Genomic DNA, 17,448 nt, shown 5'->3' with positions numbered 1-17,448 from the left:
ACACTGAGACATTACCATCATTTACATCAGCCAGCAATACTTTACTGTTTCATACTTTCAAACTCAAAATAAAAATATAACGTACCTTGTTCATCAAAACAGTATGGGATCCATGTTCCAAATGTAAAGTCAATTCTCTCCCCATGACGAACAATATACAGGTGGCGTGGTTCACTGTTCGTTACCTCAGAGGCTGCTTCTGACTCTGCACTTGTACAAACCTGTAAGTTTGCATGAAAAAATAACACTTGTGTATGGATTATAGATGTCTCTCGTAACACACTTAGACAATTTCCTAACTGAATGTATAAATAAACAAATGCAGCAGAGTTGTGATTTTTCAAAATGGTATAAACGTGCAGAGTGTATTTCATTTAAGAGATGTATGTTGAATTAATGTGTCCAAAACAGAGGAGGAAATGGAAGATAGTGGTTACCACAACTACAACCTCAGAAAACGTGACACATTATGTAAATGACAAATTTTAATTGTTGTTGTTGTTTTATTCATCTACAGATCTATTTTCCAAGTATATTGGACAAGTCTTGGTATTACAATTTAAGAAGAACAAAAACAAAGTAATTCACATATACAGATATTTACAGACTTGCAGTTCTAGTATGACAAGGAGGGGACAGATAGTCAGTGGTGGGCTTATAGTAAGAACCACCCTGTTATTTGACTGAAATAATTTAGGGAAACCACAGGAGACCTAAATCAGGATGGCTGGATGAAAATTGGAGCCTCCAGCCCTCCAAATACATGGCCATTCTGTTTAAAACAATGCTACCTCATTCAGTTTACCCTAGCATACAACACTGTTTTAGAAATTAGTTACGTGATAATGGAAAAGTCTAGTACTTCACTATTCACTCATTTCTTACTCCCAGTCACTGCACATACAATACAAACTGTGCACTACACACACTTCCAGCTGACGTCAGGACCATTTTGTGCACAGCAACTATTCATTTGCTAGCCTGCAGAACTGAGTCAGCATCCCTTTACAACAAGTGCGATGTTGAGCTCAGAAAGAAGACTTGGGGTTCATGCTATACATTTCTTACTTCTGGGCATAAGTTTCTCCAGAAAAGTAACAAAAAGAATGAAAAATAATAATAGAAAGTGTTATGTAGAATGTTAGATGTTTTATTATTACGTGTGTTACCTTTTTCTACCAAAATCCTACTCTGTATTATCAAAGTAACCTACCTCATGTAGAATGTTTGGGTTAACAGGTACTTTTTACCTGCCTTTTTATATAAGTTTGTTTTACCAATTTTAGCAGTCTCCTTTGGCAATTTCCCGTACAGTTTTATTCCTTGGTAGAAAACACTATTTGAGTTTTATGTTCATTCTTTCTTGGGTAATGTAAGTTCAGTCTGGACCTTATTCCATGATCATGGACAGAGCTGTTTGTATAGTAAAATTATTTTCGATGTGTGCAACTGCCTGGTAAATGTATTCACTGGTACAGTCAAAATACCCAGTGTTTTGAACAGACTCTTACAATGAGCTCAACTACTGTTTTTGATTATTACTCTTATAGCCCTTTCCTGAGTGTGAAAATTGTGTTCATATTTTGTCTATTGGTCTCCCAGAAAAGAACACCACAGCTAAGAACTGAATGTACAAAACTAAATGCATGTTCAGAAAGTAAGCACACTATATAGAAAATGGGAGAGATAGGAAAACAAACAAACTGATCATAGAACTGACTAGAATGGAAGGTGTATGTTATGAGTGTAATGAAAATGAAATTTGGATGGGCAAGACCTGTCGCCAGAGGAACTAATGGCAAATAGATGAAGGAAATTCTTTGCTGAATTCCAAGAGATAAGAAAAGATCAAAATAGTGCACCGGTGGAAGGCTGGTAGAAGACAATAGAAAAGATGCATATAATAAGACACAGTTAGGAAGTTGGGCAGTTAGTTAGTTTTGTCAGTTATGAGTTTCATGGATTGTTATTGCAACATCTCGCTACGGCATGGAATGAGCCAGTTTTAAAATTATAGTACAACATTTCAGTGTAAAACATGGCAAGATACTGACCATTTACACAATCTCTTAATGTTCTTCTTTCTTCCTATGCATACAGTAATATTTATTTAACTGTGTTTAATGTCTCTCCTTCCTTCTCTTAAAACACACACACACACACACACACACACACACACACACACACACACACACACACACACACAATCATACTATTACATAAATTATTCTGCAGAGTCAGAGGGATGTCATGCAGTTATACTTACAGTTTTTGTTTCAGTTAATTTTGTTTCCTCTTAAGTTATTTACATCACTAGGAAGACAGTCAAATTTTTTTATAGATGAATACTTCACTCCTATCTGTGCCGCACTAGGGCTGGGAAATTGATAATGAGCATTATTTCTCTTTCTACTACTATACTGTTAAATGTTTCTGCCTTTTTCAAATTGTGATTGATTGTTGACCACGAACTTCTCCTGAAGGAATGCTGTTATCAGAAGGCCCAACTGTTTACAGAGCTGTCTACAAGAGGTTTTCAAGTGGACACAACATATTACTCCTATTACACAGTGACATGCAACAAACACTTTTTTCCTCAGTGATGAATTACCCCGGAAGATGATGTCATAAGACATCAGTAAATGAAAATGGGAAAAGTAAGTCAACTTTTTGACATTTTCACCTCCAAAATCTGATCTTACTCCTAGCAAAAAAAGTTACAGAGCTTAAGTGTTGGAGAGTTCTGCAACGCATGGCCTCTAGTTCAGGATGCTTGTAGCTGAAGATTACAGTGCACAAAGAAATATGGAGGAGGGCTTCATCTAGCAGTAAATGATAGACACATGATGAATAGCATTTTCTATGAGCTATGCTATAAATTTGTGAAATACAGAACATCAGTATACATAAACTGATTTCATTGTAACAGCCATAAAAGTAACCAGATACAACTTTTTTACATTTTATTCTGCAGGTATGAAGGGCACTTACTGTTCTATGGGCTGGTTGGTAAACAAACTTTATTGCACAATTACAATGAAGGGAGTGACAATTACAGTTTAACATACCATTGACAGCAATTGATCATTAGAGACAAAGCACAAGCTCAGACTGCAGTAAGATGGGAAAGGAAACTGGCCATATCCTTTTAAAGAAACTACTATAGCATTTGCCTCATTTGATTTGAGGATACCGAGGAAGAGCTCAGTCTGGATGGCGAGAAGGGGAACTGCATCCCTGTCCTCTGGAACTCAACTAAAGTGTCTTAATTACTACCTCACTGCATACAGTTATTATACTGAAGATGGGTCAGACGAGAAGACGGGAAAAGTGCTGACGAGAAGATGGCAAAAATGCTGGGAAAAAAAGCTAACTACATATGAAGTAGGAAAGTACTACAGGTTATCTTGGCTGTTGGTTGCAATAGGTACTCACAGGTAAACACAGTAGAATGTGAAGCTAAGCACTGCACTGAAACAGCAAAACATGCCAGTAGCCAGAAAACTAACAAAAATAATTATATAAAATGTAGTCTAACATACCACTCCATCCTCAATATGTTTCTCGTCACCAGAATCGCTCGTTGCATCTGATGGTTTGGAGCTGCTAGTAGCATCTGTCACAGACTCAGAGAATATACGAGGCGGATCTGCTGAAGGATCCATGGTTTTCACTGTTTCATCCGGCTCTGTCACAGGGGGAGATGGCAGTGATGTTTCACTAAGACTAACTGTTCTGAAAACAATACAAACAGTGCAAAACTTGTTTAAACATACATTCCTTTGTTCAGATACATATAAAACTGAAAAATGTTGATGGTTATCAAAAGACTGTAAACACTGTATCACAGTTTTCCCAGCCAGACCATGGGATCATTCTATTGGCTGTTGAGGATGCAAGAACTAGCATCCAACATCCAATGCATTAGATGTTTGTCCATCCTGGAACTGACAGGATGGCTTTTCCCCTAATTCACTTAAAGCTACTTGTCATCAGAGCCGACTTATCTGGCTTAAGAATGCTGTTTTACAACATTTGCTGGAAATAAACTTGCAAAAAGTCCTGGTAGAAAGCACTACTTTTGAATAGAGTGCTATTAACAGGAGAAGGAAATTACCAATGGGAATACTTTCCATCTACTCCTGAGGCTGCTGGATGAAAGTCCTGAATTTTTAAACCTTTTCAGGAGTGATAGGCTGCTCACAGGATCAGGGAGTCTATTAGGAGGCTTAACCGGATGTAGGATGCAAATTGTATGTCCTCTGGGGTGAAGGTGATTTTTAAAAATGTTCAACATTTCGGAAGTTGGTAGTTACTGACCTTTAGTGAGCAACAAAATTATTTTTCCAGTATGTAAAGCCCACAAGAATTCAAAATTGTATTCCTGTTCACAAACATGGAATTATTATAAGTCATTCTCTGGTTTCCCAGGTGATTGTTGTGGTTTAGTGAGGGTGTACGGGCTCAGTAGGCAGAGGCTTCATAGATTGTGGAGCCATCAGCTAACTGTGTTTGGATTCAGAAACATCTAACTGAAATCAATGAAGTGCATTTGTCTACAGTGAACATTTTTTGATTCTAAACTTCTGATCACCAATAAGAAGAAAGTGTTATGACATACACTGAAGAAACTCTTCAGTATGAACTAACAACAATCAAAAAAGAGTCAAGGGCTGCAAAGCCATCATTCACCATCTTTACAGCAACAGCTTGGATTTATGAATGGCCATTAAAACTGCAACACCAGGCAGGACAGCAAATAAAGGGATTTTACTTATTGTGTGTACTGTATACAGAAGAGTACATGATTACATTTGGAGGTGATCTTGGAACATAAAGGGAGTAAAATTTAGTACACAAAAGTGCCGCCCCTGGCAGTAACATGAGTCTCAACCAACTAGGCACCTTATCACACTGAACTTAGATGACGTCTTTCCCAGCTGCATTGACAATCAGAGTGGAAAGAGTCTCTCGGCAACATGACACAATGTTTGCAACTGGTTAGAGAACTGTAGAATGTGGTGGCCAGGACAACAGTTGAACACACTCTGAATAGGGGTCGATCAGGACAGCACAGGCAACATGCACTGTCGCTTCTATCTTTGAAAGTTAATGTCATGGAGAGCTCAAAAATAGTAATGCCTGTTGTCTAAATTACAAGCTGTGGGAACCAGAGGTGATAGTATTGTGTATTCAATGGCAACCCTGTAACATCACATCCATAGGATGATGACAAATACAATCTGGTAATGTTTGTTTTCTTCTGAGCCATCTCAAATAGATACACATATGGAGAAGCCTTACAGAGAACCAGGACTCATCTGGAAAGACATTGTGGTGCCAATGAGTGGGAGAACTACTTGTTGGTGTGACTCTATCTGCTGCCACTATGAGAGAAGCTGCAACGATGAAGGAAGGAACATTTAGGACGCTGAGGTCATTAGAGATGTTACACAAGCTCAGAATGTTTCAAAGATGGATAAGGAAATTGGCCACACTCTTTCAAAGGAACACTCCGGACATTTTCCAGGAGCAACTTTGGGAAATCTATTGAAAACCTAAATCTGGATTGCTCGACACATATTTGAAATGTTGTCCACTGTGATGCCAGTTTACACCACTAGGTATATTTACACACGGATTAATATTCAACCTCACATGGTCTACAACAACAGTCGCCCTATTGACAGTCTGTGGAGCTCCAAAAATCATCGTACTGTTGGTATGGGTATTTTCCTGGCTGCAAACAAACTCATTTCTTGACATGAGATATGTTATGAAGCTGTACAATCCTGTACAGCCAGTGAACAATATGTCTGTGCTCTTGGGCACGAGTCATGTAGGGCTGTCAAGATCCTGCATGGTGTCTATTATGGCCCTCTTAAAACCATCAATTCCACATCTGCATGACAGCTGTGGGATCTCGGCCAATGTGGGAAGCAATATCATCAAATGATAAAATGCAGTCTCAATTTGCCAAGGTCCTGCTGCTGCTCAATTCTGTCACCTGTTTGCAGAAGTTTCTCCTTCTTACACAAGGTATAACAGATATTACCGCACACAGCCAAGGTTCGAATGTGATTTCTGAATGAGAAACCTACTGCATAATATTTCCTTAAATACAGAATTAGATAGTGTTAGTCCTAGATACTTTATGCCATTGCTCTGAGATGCTAATCATTTGTATATCCAAGCACATAATGCACTTCATGCCAATTCAACACTTGTTCCATGCCACCTTCAGGGTGTACTAGTTTTAAGGGCAAGAATTGTGTATGTCATGCTGCTTATTTTCTACAGCCAAACATAGTGGTAGCACTGTGATTGCATAGGCAACTGACCTCACTGTTATGCTGGTATCATTGTTACATTGCAAGGGTGTACTATATCCATGGATTAGCAGATATTTTAGATCATTAAGTGCATCCGGTAAAGCAAATAATGCTTCCTGTATGTACCCTGTAATCCACGATGATAGCGACCAGTTTACACCGCTAGGTATATTTACACACGGATGAACATTCAAAGGAAACTTAGTGCCTCCCATAGCCTACTTATTATCTGCAATGAACATTTATGTGCAACTCTGGTTTGCCACACTGCGTGTAATCCACTCCAGATTATCTCCCTTACCTTTCAGAAAACCACTGTGTAGTACCACAAATGGTGCAAAATCCGTCTGGAAGCAGGTCATCATTTGTGTGCAAGCAGTTCCTACCTAACGGATGTTTTTATTATTCTGATAACCCTCTGTAATGCTTCACATAAAAATTTAAAGTAGAAACTTCTTATCTACACAGCACTTTTTTGTTCATTAAAAACGTGAAGTACTTCAACAGACACTTTGAAGGTCATTTTCAAATATGTTATAGTGTAAGGCAGGTAGGATTTATGTTGCATTGATAACATGAGCATTATAGATGGGACACATACTTGGATTTTAAAAGGAACTATCCCATCATTCACTATAGAGAAACCACGGAAAACCTAAATCTGGATGGTCTTCTGGATTCCACCTCCTTAATCACTGTGTCATCTTGCTCCATCTCAAATATTTTGTCACAAGATAAGTTTCAGTTATAGAGTTTGTTCACAGCCAGGCCTATCCTCTAAAGTTCTTCTCCCCACTATCGTCTTTACGCTCACAACAATGTCTTTGATCTGATCAGATACTTTAAAAGAAAAAATGTGGTTCCCTTGACACGCTATCTGTTAATCAACAACTTACATCAGACTCATTATGTTCTATCTTTTGTGAACCCAATTTGATCAAAATTTATGCTATTCATCTTAACAAATGGGCGGTAACAAACTAACAATCAGTATTCAAATTCTAAAAGTACCACTAAAAAAAGGCCAGTAGCAGCCAACTAGATAAATATGAGTGCTAAACTCAACAGCAATAAACAGGGCATAAACAAACGAAATGAAAGAAGATAGAGTGGAGGGGGCTTGGGGGGGGGGGGGGATGTTTGGTTTGTGGGGTTGGGGTGCTCAACTGCACAGTCATCAGCACCCATACAAAGTCTCAATTTTTACACAGTCCCATTTTTTTCACAATCCATTCTAGCCACTGTCATGAATGGTGGTGGTGGTGGTGGTGGTTGTGGTGATGACAACATAAACATCCAGTCCCCGGGCAGAGAAATCCCCAACCCAGCCTGGAATCGAACCTGGGGGGAGGGGGGGGGGGGGGGGGGGGGGGGGGTCAACAGACAGACAGGTGGAAAGAAAGGAAAAAGAAAACCCCAATAATGGAGTAAAAAGTGAAGACAGAAAAAATGGAGTGAAAAAACATAATGCTGCATCGTTCACAAAGTTTTGTTTTATCCATTACCCTTTTCAATGGTTAACCATCATTATCAGGTGGAAAATGCTGGTGATTTTATGCAGCAGCATGTGAGGTGGCCATGACGTTACGTCGTTACTTTCACTGTGGATAACTGAGCAAATTAACCACAGAACACAAAGAAGTAAAATTAGCAATATTTTCCACTAACAAAAGTTATGTGGAAGATGCCTTCCACCTGATGATGACTTAACTGCTGAAATGCACTGTGGATAAAAACAAAACCTGGCGACTGATGCTTTTCATTCTGACAGTCACAGCCTTCAAAACATAATCCATAATGAATGTAAAACACAGAGAAAAAATTGGGATAAATTAATTGGGAAGACAGATTATGAAAGAATGGCTGAGAGAATGAAAACGCATATAGGAAGTGGGAGAAAGGATGGCTGTTGAAATATGCTCACTATTTTTATGTACTTGAATTTAGCATATTTCGTGACAGTACTCACTTTTCTGTGGATGTTTATAAGATGATATTTGACTTTTTTGTGCTGGCTTCAGTCGTCTAGTGAGAGTATGATTCCATAATGCTGTTTTGTCGGCTGCGGAAATGTCCTGGTTCAATGCACTTACCTCATTTTTGGAGCTTCAAATACCATTTTTCCGAATGTGCTTCCTTCTTGATGTTTATATAAAAAAAGTAGTAGAATAACTTATTTTTGCCGGTCACTTGCAAATTATTATAACGGGGACCTGTACATTGTTCCACCGTCGCACACCGAGTGTTCACTGCCGACAGACTACAGCCAGAGATGACTCCAGCATCAAAGACATTTCACACAACACACAAGCTGGCACTTGTAACCAGTCTCTTTGATATTATTTGTCGCATCTACTAATATCAATCAATATGCTGTCACTCTCAAACATATAAGCAAATTATCATAAAATAAGGCAAATTACAATCCACAAAAAATATTCTGACAAAAATATAAGAAAACATTTACAACCACCCTCATTAGATTTGGTATCGACAAATCTGGTAGAAAATAACACATCTCCCAGATGCATTACACTGTGGAAGATGAAATTTGGAAATTTGTGGTAAGTTGCTATGGAACAGACATGTGTACATTAAGACAAAGTGCATGCCATGAGCTCAGTATTTATTGATAGAAAAAGATTTCATTTTCAGAGTTCAGAAAATCTGCTGATGGGAGATGAGACCCAGAACTACTTCCAGCATAGAAGATCCCTCCTTAGATATAAGCAGTATTTAATGATATGCTCATCCTCCTATTGCCAACATTCACAAACTCAAAATGACAGAAAATTCCTCTACTCTGTCCCATAATGAGGCTTCAAAGTGACATTCAGACCCACAACCATATGTTCAGTCACCCTACTCTGATATAATCCTCACATGGAGGCTCACATGGAAGAATAATTTCAACAGGCACATTTACACCTGGCAAAGAAACATGAATAGAAGAATTCTGCATGTGCTTCCTGAGATTTACTCACCAACAGCATTTCTGAACATGTTTACTTTCAGCCTTATGTAAGTTGACTGTGTTTTGGGGGTAAGACAATGTGACATGAAGCTAGCGAAATTATATTTTTACTTTACTATTTATGTCTAATCTTTTAACACTTCTACCACTATCCCAGCATTCCTGTTTAATAAAATTAATTTTCTTGTAATGGAGAGCCCATGACTGAACTTTTACTGTGGTATTTTATGCAGGCTCTACTATACAGCAGAAACAAAAGTTTCACATGAGTCCCAAACACCATTATACAATGTCTTTCCAAATTTACATCCAACCACATTTTGAAAATAGTAGTCAGTTACAACAGCAGAAAGTTCTCAGCCCAATTTATTTGAAAATTCTCAAGGAAAGATGGCTTGCTGTGTCAACCACCTGGAATTTCTTGAAGATGACTTACTTATCAGTACGGCCCTCATGTGAGGGAGTGTATGAGAATCAAACACCCCCAGACAATTCAGATAGATACATTTTATAGAGTTTTTTCCTTTACGTGGAAAATGATTTACATTATTTAAATAGGCAAGAGTTGTTACGGCCTGCTTTCTTCAGAAATTTTTGCATATCTTACATGAAAGTAAAGTACATGAAAATACAAATCATAGTTTATTTTATTCCTCTTTTCATTTAAATTTTCTGTTAATTTCCTCCTTTTTATTTTCACTTCACACTCTATCACTGAGTACATTTTGTTGCTGCTGAATCATCTAACCAATCCTTGGAATGTCATGTTTAATTATATGTTCTAATGTTTACAATGATTACAGTTGCAACCTGCTGACACCAAAATGTAGAGAAAGAAATGAGTGCTTTTTATTTTCACTCCCCTCACTATCAGTGAACACATTTAGTCATATCTCTGTCACTGCTGGATCATGTAATTGATCTCTGGAATGTCATGTTCAAGTAACTATTCTAATGTTTACAGTCATCAAGGTTGTGACCTGCTGACACCAAAATGCAGGGGAGGAAACAAAGAGACACCATCATTCCACTGCATGTGCTGCTTCCGTTTAGTCATGTAGAATGTGTATTCCCATGCTGAGTTGGTTCAATGAAGAGTTCAGGTAAGAGAAATATAAATTTCAGCCAGTTCTTTAGTGTAACATTCTGTACCTCAAATAATATTTTACTTGTCCTACTCTTTCCTTCACAGTTCTTTTGGCTTAATCTATAGATGTGAACTTAATTGCACACACCAATCTCATCCCTCTTTACTCACTAAAGAACACTTATTAGCTCCTGCATACTTATTGTCTGCTATTATTTTACAATTCATGGAAGAATCTTTTCCAGCCCCACAACATAAACTAAACACATCTATGCAATGCTGTTTTGCCTAGCATCATCACATGTAATTAGTGCTCAGAACTACACTCTTTGTTATCTACTAAGAACATAATTTACACTCTTCTTCCATCCCATGTCATCTTCCTTATTGCCTTCTACTGCTCTTTGACAGCTTTCCATCTTTACATTCTTTCTGATTTTGTACCATCTTTAGTGACCACTATTTACTGCATCGAAAGAAAGAAAGAAAGGAAAATTAGGGTTTCGTGTCTAGTCAACAGAAATGTCAATAAAGATGGAGTACCAGTTCGTATTGGGAAACTGTGGAGAAGGATATTGGTGGTGTCCATTTTGAAGAAATCATTTTGGCACCTACGTAATATATTTAAAGAAACCACAAAAAACCTAAAATTGGATGGCTATAACAGGACTTGAGTTGCCATCTTACCAAATGTAAATGCAGTGTTTTACTACTGCACCACCTCATACTGTTTACTGTGTCAGAGTTTATTAATTCATGACTGAGAATGGGATTAGTGGCCATATTTACTTCATGGTTTGCTGCTTTTTGTTTTCCTATTTCACCACTCCTCTTCCTGTTGAGATTCCCTTCAAGATTCTCTTTCTTGTAATTCATTCTGAGCACATCTTTGTGGAGAGTTAACAAAAACTTCTTTCTGTTGGTGGTTGCTTTAAATATCACTCACTGAATTTTCAGCTTCCCTAAATTTCTCACACACATCGTTACTCTTCTGTCTGCTACACGAATCCAATAATGACAACATATTTCCAGGTGCTTTTACTATGACTCATCTTGTTCCAAATGTGTTCGCTTGTTAACACTGACAACTATCTACTCTGTTGTGTATCTGTATATTATGACCTTCTATATACAGGGTGTTTATAAATGAATATCGGGGTTGTAACACTTTGTAATATTTATTGTTTTAAACTTACGGTTATAAATGATATGTCAAATGAAAGAGCAAATCAAACAGTTTCACCAAGAGCCTTATAAATGTTCAATGTGAACACCATTTGTCACATGGCACACATCAAGTCTATAGCCGAGTTCTTTCCAAACGTTGTTAAGTGTGTCTTCAGTGATTGTAGCAACAGCTGCTTCAATCCAGTTTCTTAATTGAAGGAGGTCTGCTGGTAGCGGAGGCATGTACACACGATCCTTTATGAAGCCCCAAAGGAAAGAATCACATGACATTAGGTCGGGTGAACGTGGAGGCCATGCAAAGCAAGCCCCGTCATTGGGCCCCTTGCGGCCTATCCAGCGTTCGGCTATAGACTTGATGTGTGCCATGTGACAAATGGTGCTCACATTGAACATTTATAAGGTTCTTGGTAAAATTCTTTGAGATGCTCTTTTTCATTTGGCATATCATTTATAACTATAAGTTTAATATAATAAATATTATAAAGTGTTAAAGCCCTGATAGTCATTTATAAACACCCTGTATTACGGCCTTTAGCTTCATTTTGCAAGTAAACAGGTAAGATGAACCTCCATTAAAGATTGTAGAGTAAGTTGCATTTGTGATCTTTGACTTGGGCTGTCGATGTGTCGAGCAGCACACACTCCACCCCCCGCCCTGCAACAGAGCATGACTGGATAGTTGAGAAAGGTTTTTATTCCATTTAAGTACAGTGGTGGAGTCAGAGAGCTCTGATGTGGTCAGTGGCCTCCATGATGTAGGTAGCCACAGGCCAAGTAGTGGGCTGATGTCAGAAAGAGGCTGCCAGGAGGACATCAAGTGACATGTACCTACAGGTGCCAGCTGTTGTCCAAAGGCATGACGCAAGGTGGTGGCAGCACCTAATAGACAGCAGAAAGTGGCCAGAGCTGATGGACTCTTCATGCAGCTCAGTAGGAAGTACACTGGGGACGGGGGATCGAACTATGATGTCTGGCATGGCTGATGATGATGGTGTGTAACCGTGCCAGGCAGTGGACTGCAACTGTATATAGCGGCCCAGGGTGATGAACAGAACAGTGTGTTCACCTGGGCAGTGGTAAGTGGGCAGCTAATTGGCCCACACTTGAACCCATGGCCAGCAACAGATGATAATCACCCAGCTGGTGGCCCGACAATGCATAGGTGCCATAAGTGTTCTGACTCAGATCAGGCATCATCCTGCAGCTACTGACTGCAAAGTCTGATGGTGTTGGCTAGCTGGTTCACCTCAGACTACAAGTAGACTTCTTCCCATGACTGGCAGCTGGCATTGACTGAGTAACTGACCATACTGAGTATTGACTGAGACTGAGCCAGGCTGGCTCTGTGTTTATCGAACAGCAACATTCCTGTCCACTAAGTCATAACAGGCTGGAGCTGCTGGGACTAATTATTTGGAAATCGTGACATCATCTGCTCTTTCTTTACTGTACCGTCAGCTCCTTCAGAAGCCCTGTTGGCATTTCAATACGTTACAACTTCAACTTTGAGAAGTACTGGGCAGGACAAAGATCAGTATATTGAATACATGTTCTTGCATGCTGAATACATGGTGTTGTGTCATGGCACTTAGTTATTGAGCAGATACGATACCCTCCCTGTGATGTCGTTCTGCTGAATCAGTGCAAGAGCTGTTCATTACACCAGCTCAAACCATGGTGCAACACTCCTCTCCCTTTTGAGAGATTCAGTCCACTGGATTCCAACCTGTTTACATTTCTGTAAAAATTGCAACTACATGTTCCATAGTTTGGCAAATATACACAACATTTTCCATTCCTCTTTTACTGTAATTCAGTGTGAACACAAAGTTCACTGGCAGCTTATTTATTTACATACTACTTTGTAATACTAACCCAGCTTACTGGCAGTTGATGCACAAAGAGTGTTCAGGCATTTTTCTGCCTAAACTAGACACAGGTTACACAAAGAAGAGTTACAACCACAACGGTAAAAGACACTGAGATACTCATTGTCATGACTTTACTGCATTGTCCTCATGGTACTGTTATATGTGTTGGTGTGTGTGTTCCATGGTAATACATCCTTTTAGCATATCTGTAAGTTCATTCAGTCAATGGAGGAAGTCAAATTTCAAGATGTTGTTCACATAAGTTAGGTTCTGGTCTGGCTTGTTCAGCCAGTACAATAAAGCCTGTGTCACATTCACTATAATAGTCCTAGTGATAGTAAATGGAAAACAAAAAGATGTTCCTGCTGCATCAAATGTTGTACCATTAATCAGTAACCTACTACCTCGTAGTCCTAGCCTCATCATCCCTTTAGGTCAAACATGCTCATAAGAGTTGTTTGTGAACATGGAAGAGATGCAATGCATGCTGGCCCTTTGGAAGTAAAGATGCAACACCAGGATATCTCGTACAAATACCACTGCTTCTGTTGTCCCAAAAAACAACTATGCCTCACTTGCTTTTGTGTCAGTCTACATCATTCGGATCGAGCATATTGTAACTCATTCTCTCTGGCACTGACGGAGCTCATCCATCAACTCAGCATGTAGCTTCCCTCTTCTTTGAAGATCAGCAGCATCTCCTGTGCCTTTACTTATATGAACTTCCCTAGAGCTTCCCACTTTACTGGGTAGGGGAGAACTACGCAAAAATTGTATCAGCAGGGCGTATACGGGGACAACGAAAAAAAATTCCCGGATACCCCGTTTAAAAAATATGATTTTTCGCGAAAATACACTTTTTATGTGCTAAGTGACAGTAGGTTTTCCGTAGATTTTCCCTCGGAACTGTAAAACTTATGAATCCTTTGAATGGTTAACGTGTTATACAATCGCATAGAACTTCCCGGAAAAAAAAGAAAAGACGGGGCAAAGAAGGTTTTGGAGAGACCTTTAATTTAAAAAAAAAAAAGGGAGAGAAATTTTGGAAAGACCTTTGATTTGCAGCAACATATACGCTGCATATTTTCGTATTACAAAAGTATAAATTCGAATTGCACCAAACACAGCGCGTTAGTTTCCGGAGCGTTGAAACCGAGGTTGCGATGTCCTTTTGTAAGCGAGTCATATCTCAAGCCACGAGATCTCGCCAGCCGATGAAATGAAATGGCGTGTCACGAGGGCCTCCCGTCGGGTAGACCGCTCGCCTAGTGCAAGTCTTTAGATTTGACGCCACTTCGGCGACTTGCGCGTCGATGGGGATGAAATGATGATGATTAGGACAACACAACACAGCCGATGACAGCGGCTATTCAGAGCATAGGCCACGTGTTATAGTCAGCCAATAGCAAGATCACTGGTCACATAGCGCGAACACGCAAGAGGAAAAGTTAACGGTTTGCATTAATGTATGCCGCACCGTATATCTACTAGAAAAGCTAAGCTTTCACATATAATGTTAGTCTCTAAGATTAACACGCTACAATAGAAGCTAAGCTTTCACATGTGTTATACTTTAAGACACATCACACAAATGTGCCACTAAATTTAAAATTATGACATAAATGTCTCGGCTCGAAATTCTTGTAAGTGGTTGGTCCTCAAACTGTTCTGTTTCGAACGCTCTGTGATTTGGATATCCATCCCACTTTCTCACACGTAACATAATTCATCTTGCGTAAAAAGAAATTTACTTTGAAAGTAACGCTTTTCTAACCACCGTTCGCAATACTATTCAGAGACTGTTAGAAATAGGTTTGATTTACCAGTTGCCAGAGAGCACCAGAAAACAGGCATAATTGTGCGTGTGCAACTGCAGTGGTGTAGGAAGCCCGTATGTTCGTGTGTATAAAGCACTAAGAGAGCTTACATTACACCATAAAAGAAACAGTGCATCAGAGGATACTCCAAGAGCATCGAAATTTCGTAAACCATACTAAAATGCATAATTCGGCTTGATGTGCAAATTAGCTTTTTCCAGATTCACAATGAAGTAGGTCCCATCTGATATTAAGTTTTCAGTGTGGTTTTAGGGATGTAAATTTTCTTGGAGTACCAGTACTCTACGATCTCATTTTTTGTTCTTTATTATGGCATAATGCCATATATGGCAGAAGATGATAACGTGCACTTGAAATTCAGCGAACAGTTGGAAGTAGCTAATACTGTAAAATGATCGCCTCGGCGGAAAGATTAATAAAGCCAAATTTCTTTAGCAAACTTGCAAAAATAACTTCACTGTTCTGTAAGGCGATTAATGCTCGACTGCTACTAACTTGGAAATAAAATAAAATCAGAAAACTGAAATTAATAATATATTTTTGCCCTCCGTAATTATGTGAATGTATTTTAAGTCACTTGATAGCTCCCAGCCACAGAAATCCGTTTTGTTTTCATTTGACGTGGGAGCAGTACACGAAGAGAAGCAGCGAATTCACTTTACGTAAACACGGGTCATGTGGAGGTTAACCCCTCCCCACTACAACTCAGACAACTCTGTGCAAGCGTGAATCTGGCAGCTAGCGCGCGCGAGAAAAAAATTTCTCGTTTGCATCTGGCTGCTTGCTGCTACTACCGATACAGCTAACAGCCAAACTTCAAGTAGCGGGAGAAGGTACTGCTTATACGCGAGTCGAATGCGCATGCGCGAACGTCCTTTGACATATTTTTGCTATTTGCAGACGCTTGTGTGTGCACGGTTGTTTGTTGTTGTAAACTGCACATTTCCTTTGCCACTAAAGGCCTGCATCTCGTGGTCGTGCAGTAGCGTTCTCGCTTCCCACGCCCGGGTTCCCGGGTTCGATTCCCGACGGGGTCAGGGATTTTCCCTGCCTCGTGATGGCTGGGTGTTGTGTGCTGTCCTTAGGTTAGTTAGGTTTAAGTAGTTCTCAGTTCTAGGGGACTGATGACCATACATGTTAAGTCCCATAGTGCTCAGAGCCATTTGAACCATTGCCACTAAAGTTTTATTTTTTTCCCTCTCGTTTATATTTTATTGCTGCAGTATCATTCTCCAGTAGCAGGATACAATAACATTCTTTGCTAGAGAATCAATTCTGCAGTCAAAATTACAAAAATTTAACTTAAAGCTAAAACAATGAAAAATTCCCGGAATTCCGAAAAATTCCCGGGTTTTTCCCGGTTTTCTCCCGGATGAAAAAATTCCCGGGTTTTTCCCGGATGAAAAAATTCCCGGGTTTCTCCCGGATTTCCCGGTTGTCCCAGGTCGTATACACCCTGATCAGGCATTCGTACTGACCACTGGAAACTGGACTAGTATATGGAGTCGGGCTCTATTGGTGCCAATTCCTGCCATTGCCACATGATAAAATCATCGCAAGCTCTGTTCTGTTGGCTTAACAACATGTTGAAGTTCTGCTGTTAATGCCTTCTCCACCTTCCACAGGCCAGCTAGAAACTGTTTCCGGGGAGAAGGAATAACACTGTAGGACTCAATTGCCAATGTACCGTATGGTGGTGGTGGTGGTGGTGGTTAGTGTTTAACGTCCCGTCGACAACGAGGCCACTAGAGACGGAGCGCAAGCTCGGGTTAAGGAAGGATTGGGAAGGAAATCGGCCGTGCCCTTTCAAAGGAACCATCCCGGCATTTGCCTGAAACGATTTAGGGAAATCACGGAAAATCTAAATCAGGATGGCCGCAGACGGGATTGAACCGTCGTCCTCCCGAATGCGAGTCCAGTATGCTAACCACTGCGCTACCGTATGGTGTATCACCTCTTGTAGTGCTGTTATCTCTACTCTAGCATCAGCTAGTAACCACAGTAGTCTTTCCATTGCCACTCTGGCACCTAAGAGATCCAGCCAGGTCTGCATCATGTTCAGGTCTTGAGTCATTGTGTCTATAGTTTCTTTCACACACCCCATCAGTTCTGTTGTCCTGGAGTCTTAGGTTAGTTAGTTACAAGTTCCATAGATAAT

General features: G+C 39.7%; 1 protein-coding gene across 1 annotated transcript in view; it reads right to left on the bottom strand.

Moving 5' to 3' along the window:
• Positions 1 to 17,448, bottom strand: part of LOC124763951 (protein UBASH3A homolog) — a 260,599-nt gene that overhangs the window by 70,944 nt on the left and 172,207 nt on the right. The window contains 2 exon segments of the mRNA XM_047249130.1: positions 86 to 221; positions 3,543 to 3,802. Of these exon segments, the coding sequence (XP_047105086.1) occupies positions 86 to 221; positions 3,543 to 3,802 (396 nt within the window).

This window comes from Schistocerca piceifrons, chromosome 1 (genome assembly GCF_021461385.2).
Source record: "Schistocerca piceifrons isolate TAMUIC-IGC-003096 chromosome 1, iqSchPice1.1, whole genome shotgun sequence".
Classification (NCBI taxonomy): domain Eukaryota; kingdom Metazoa; phylum Arthropoda; class Insecta; order Orthoptera; family Acrididae; genus Schistocerca; species Schistocerca piceifrons.
The sequence above is the reverse complement of the archived record's forward strand: the minus strand, read 5'-3'. Positions and strand labels throughout refer to the sequence as shown.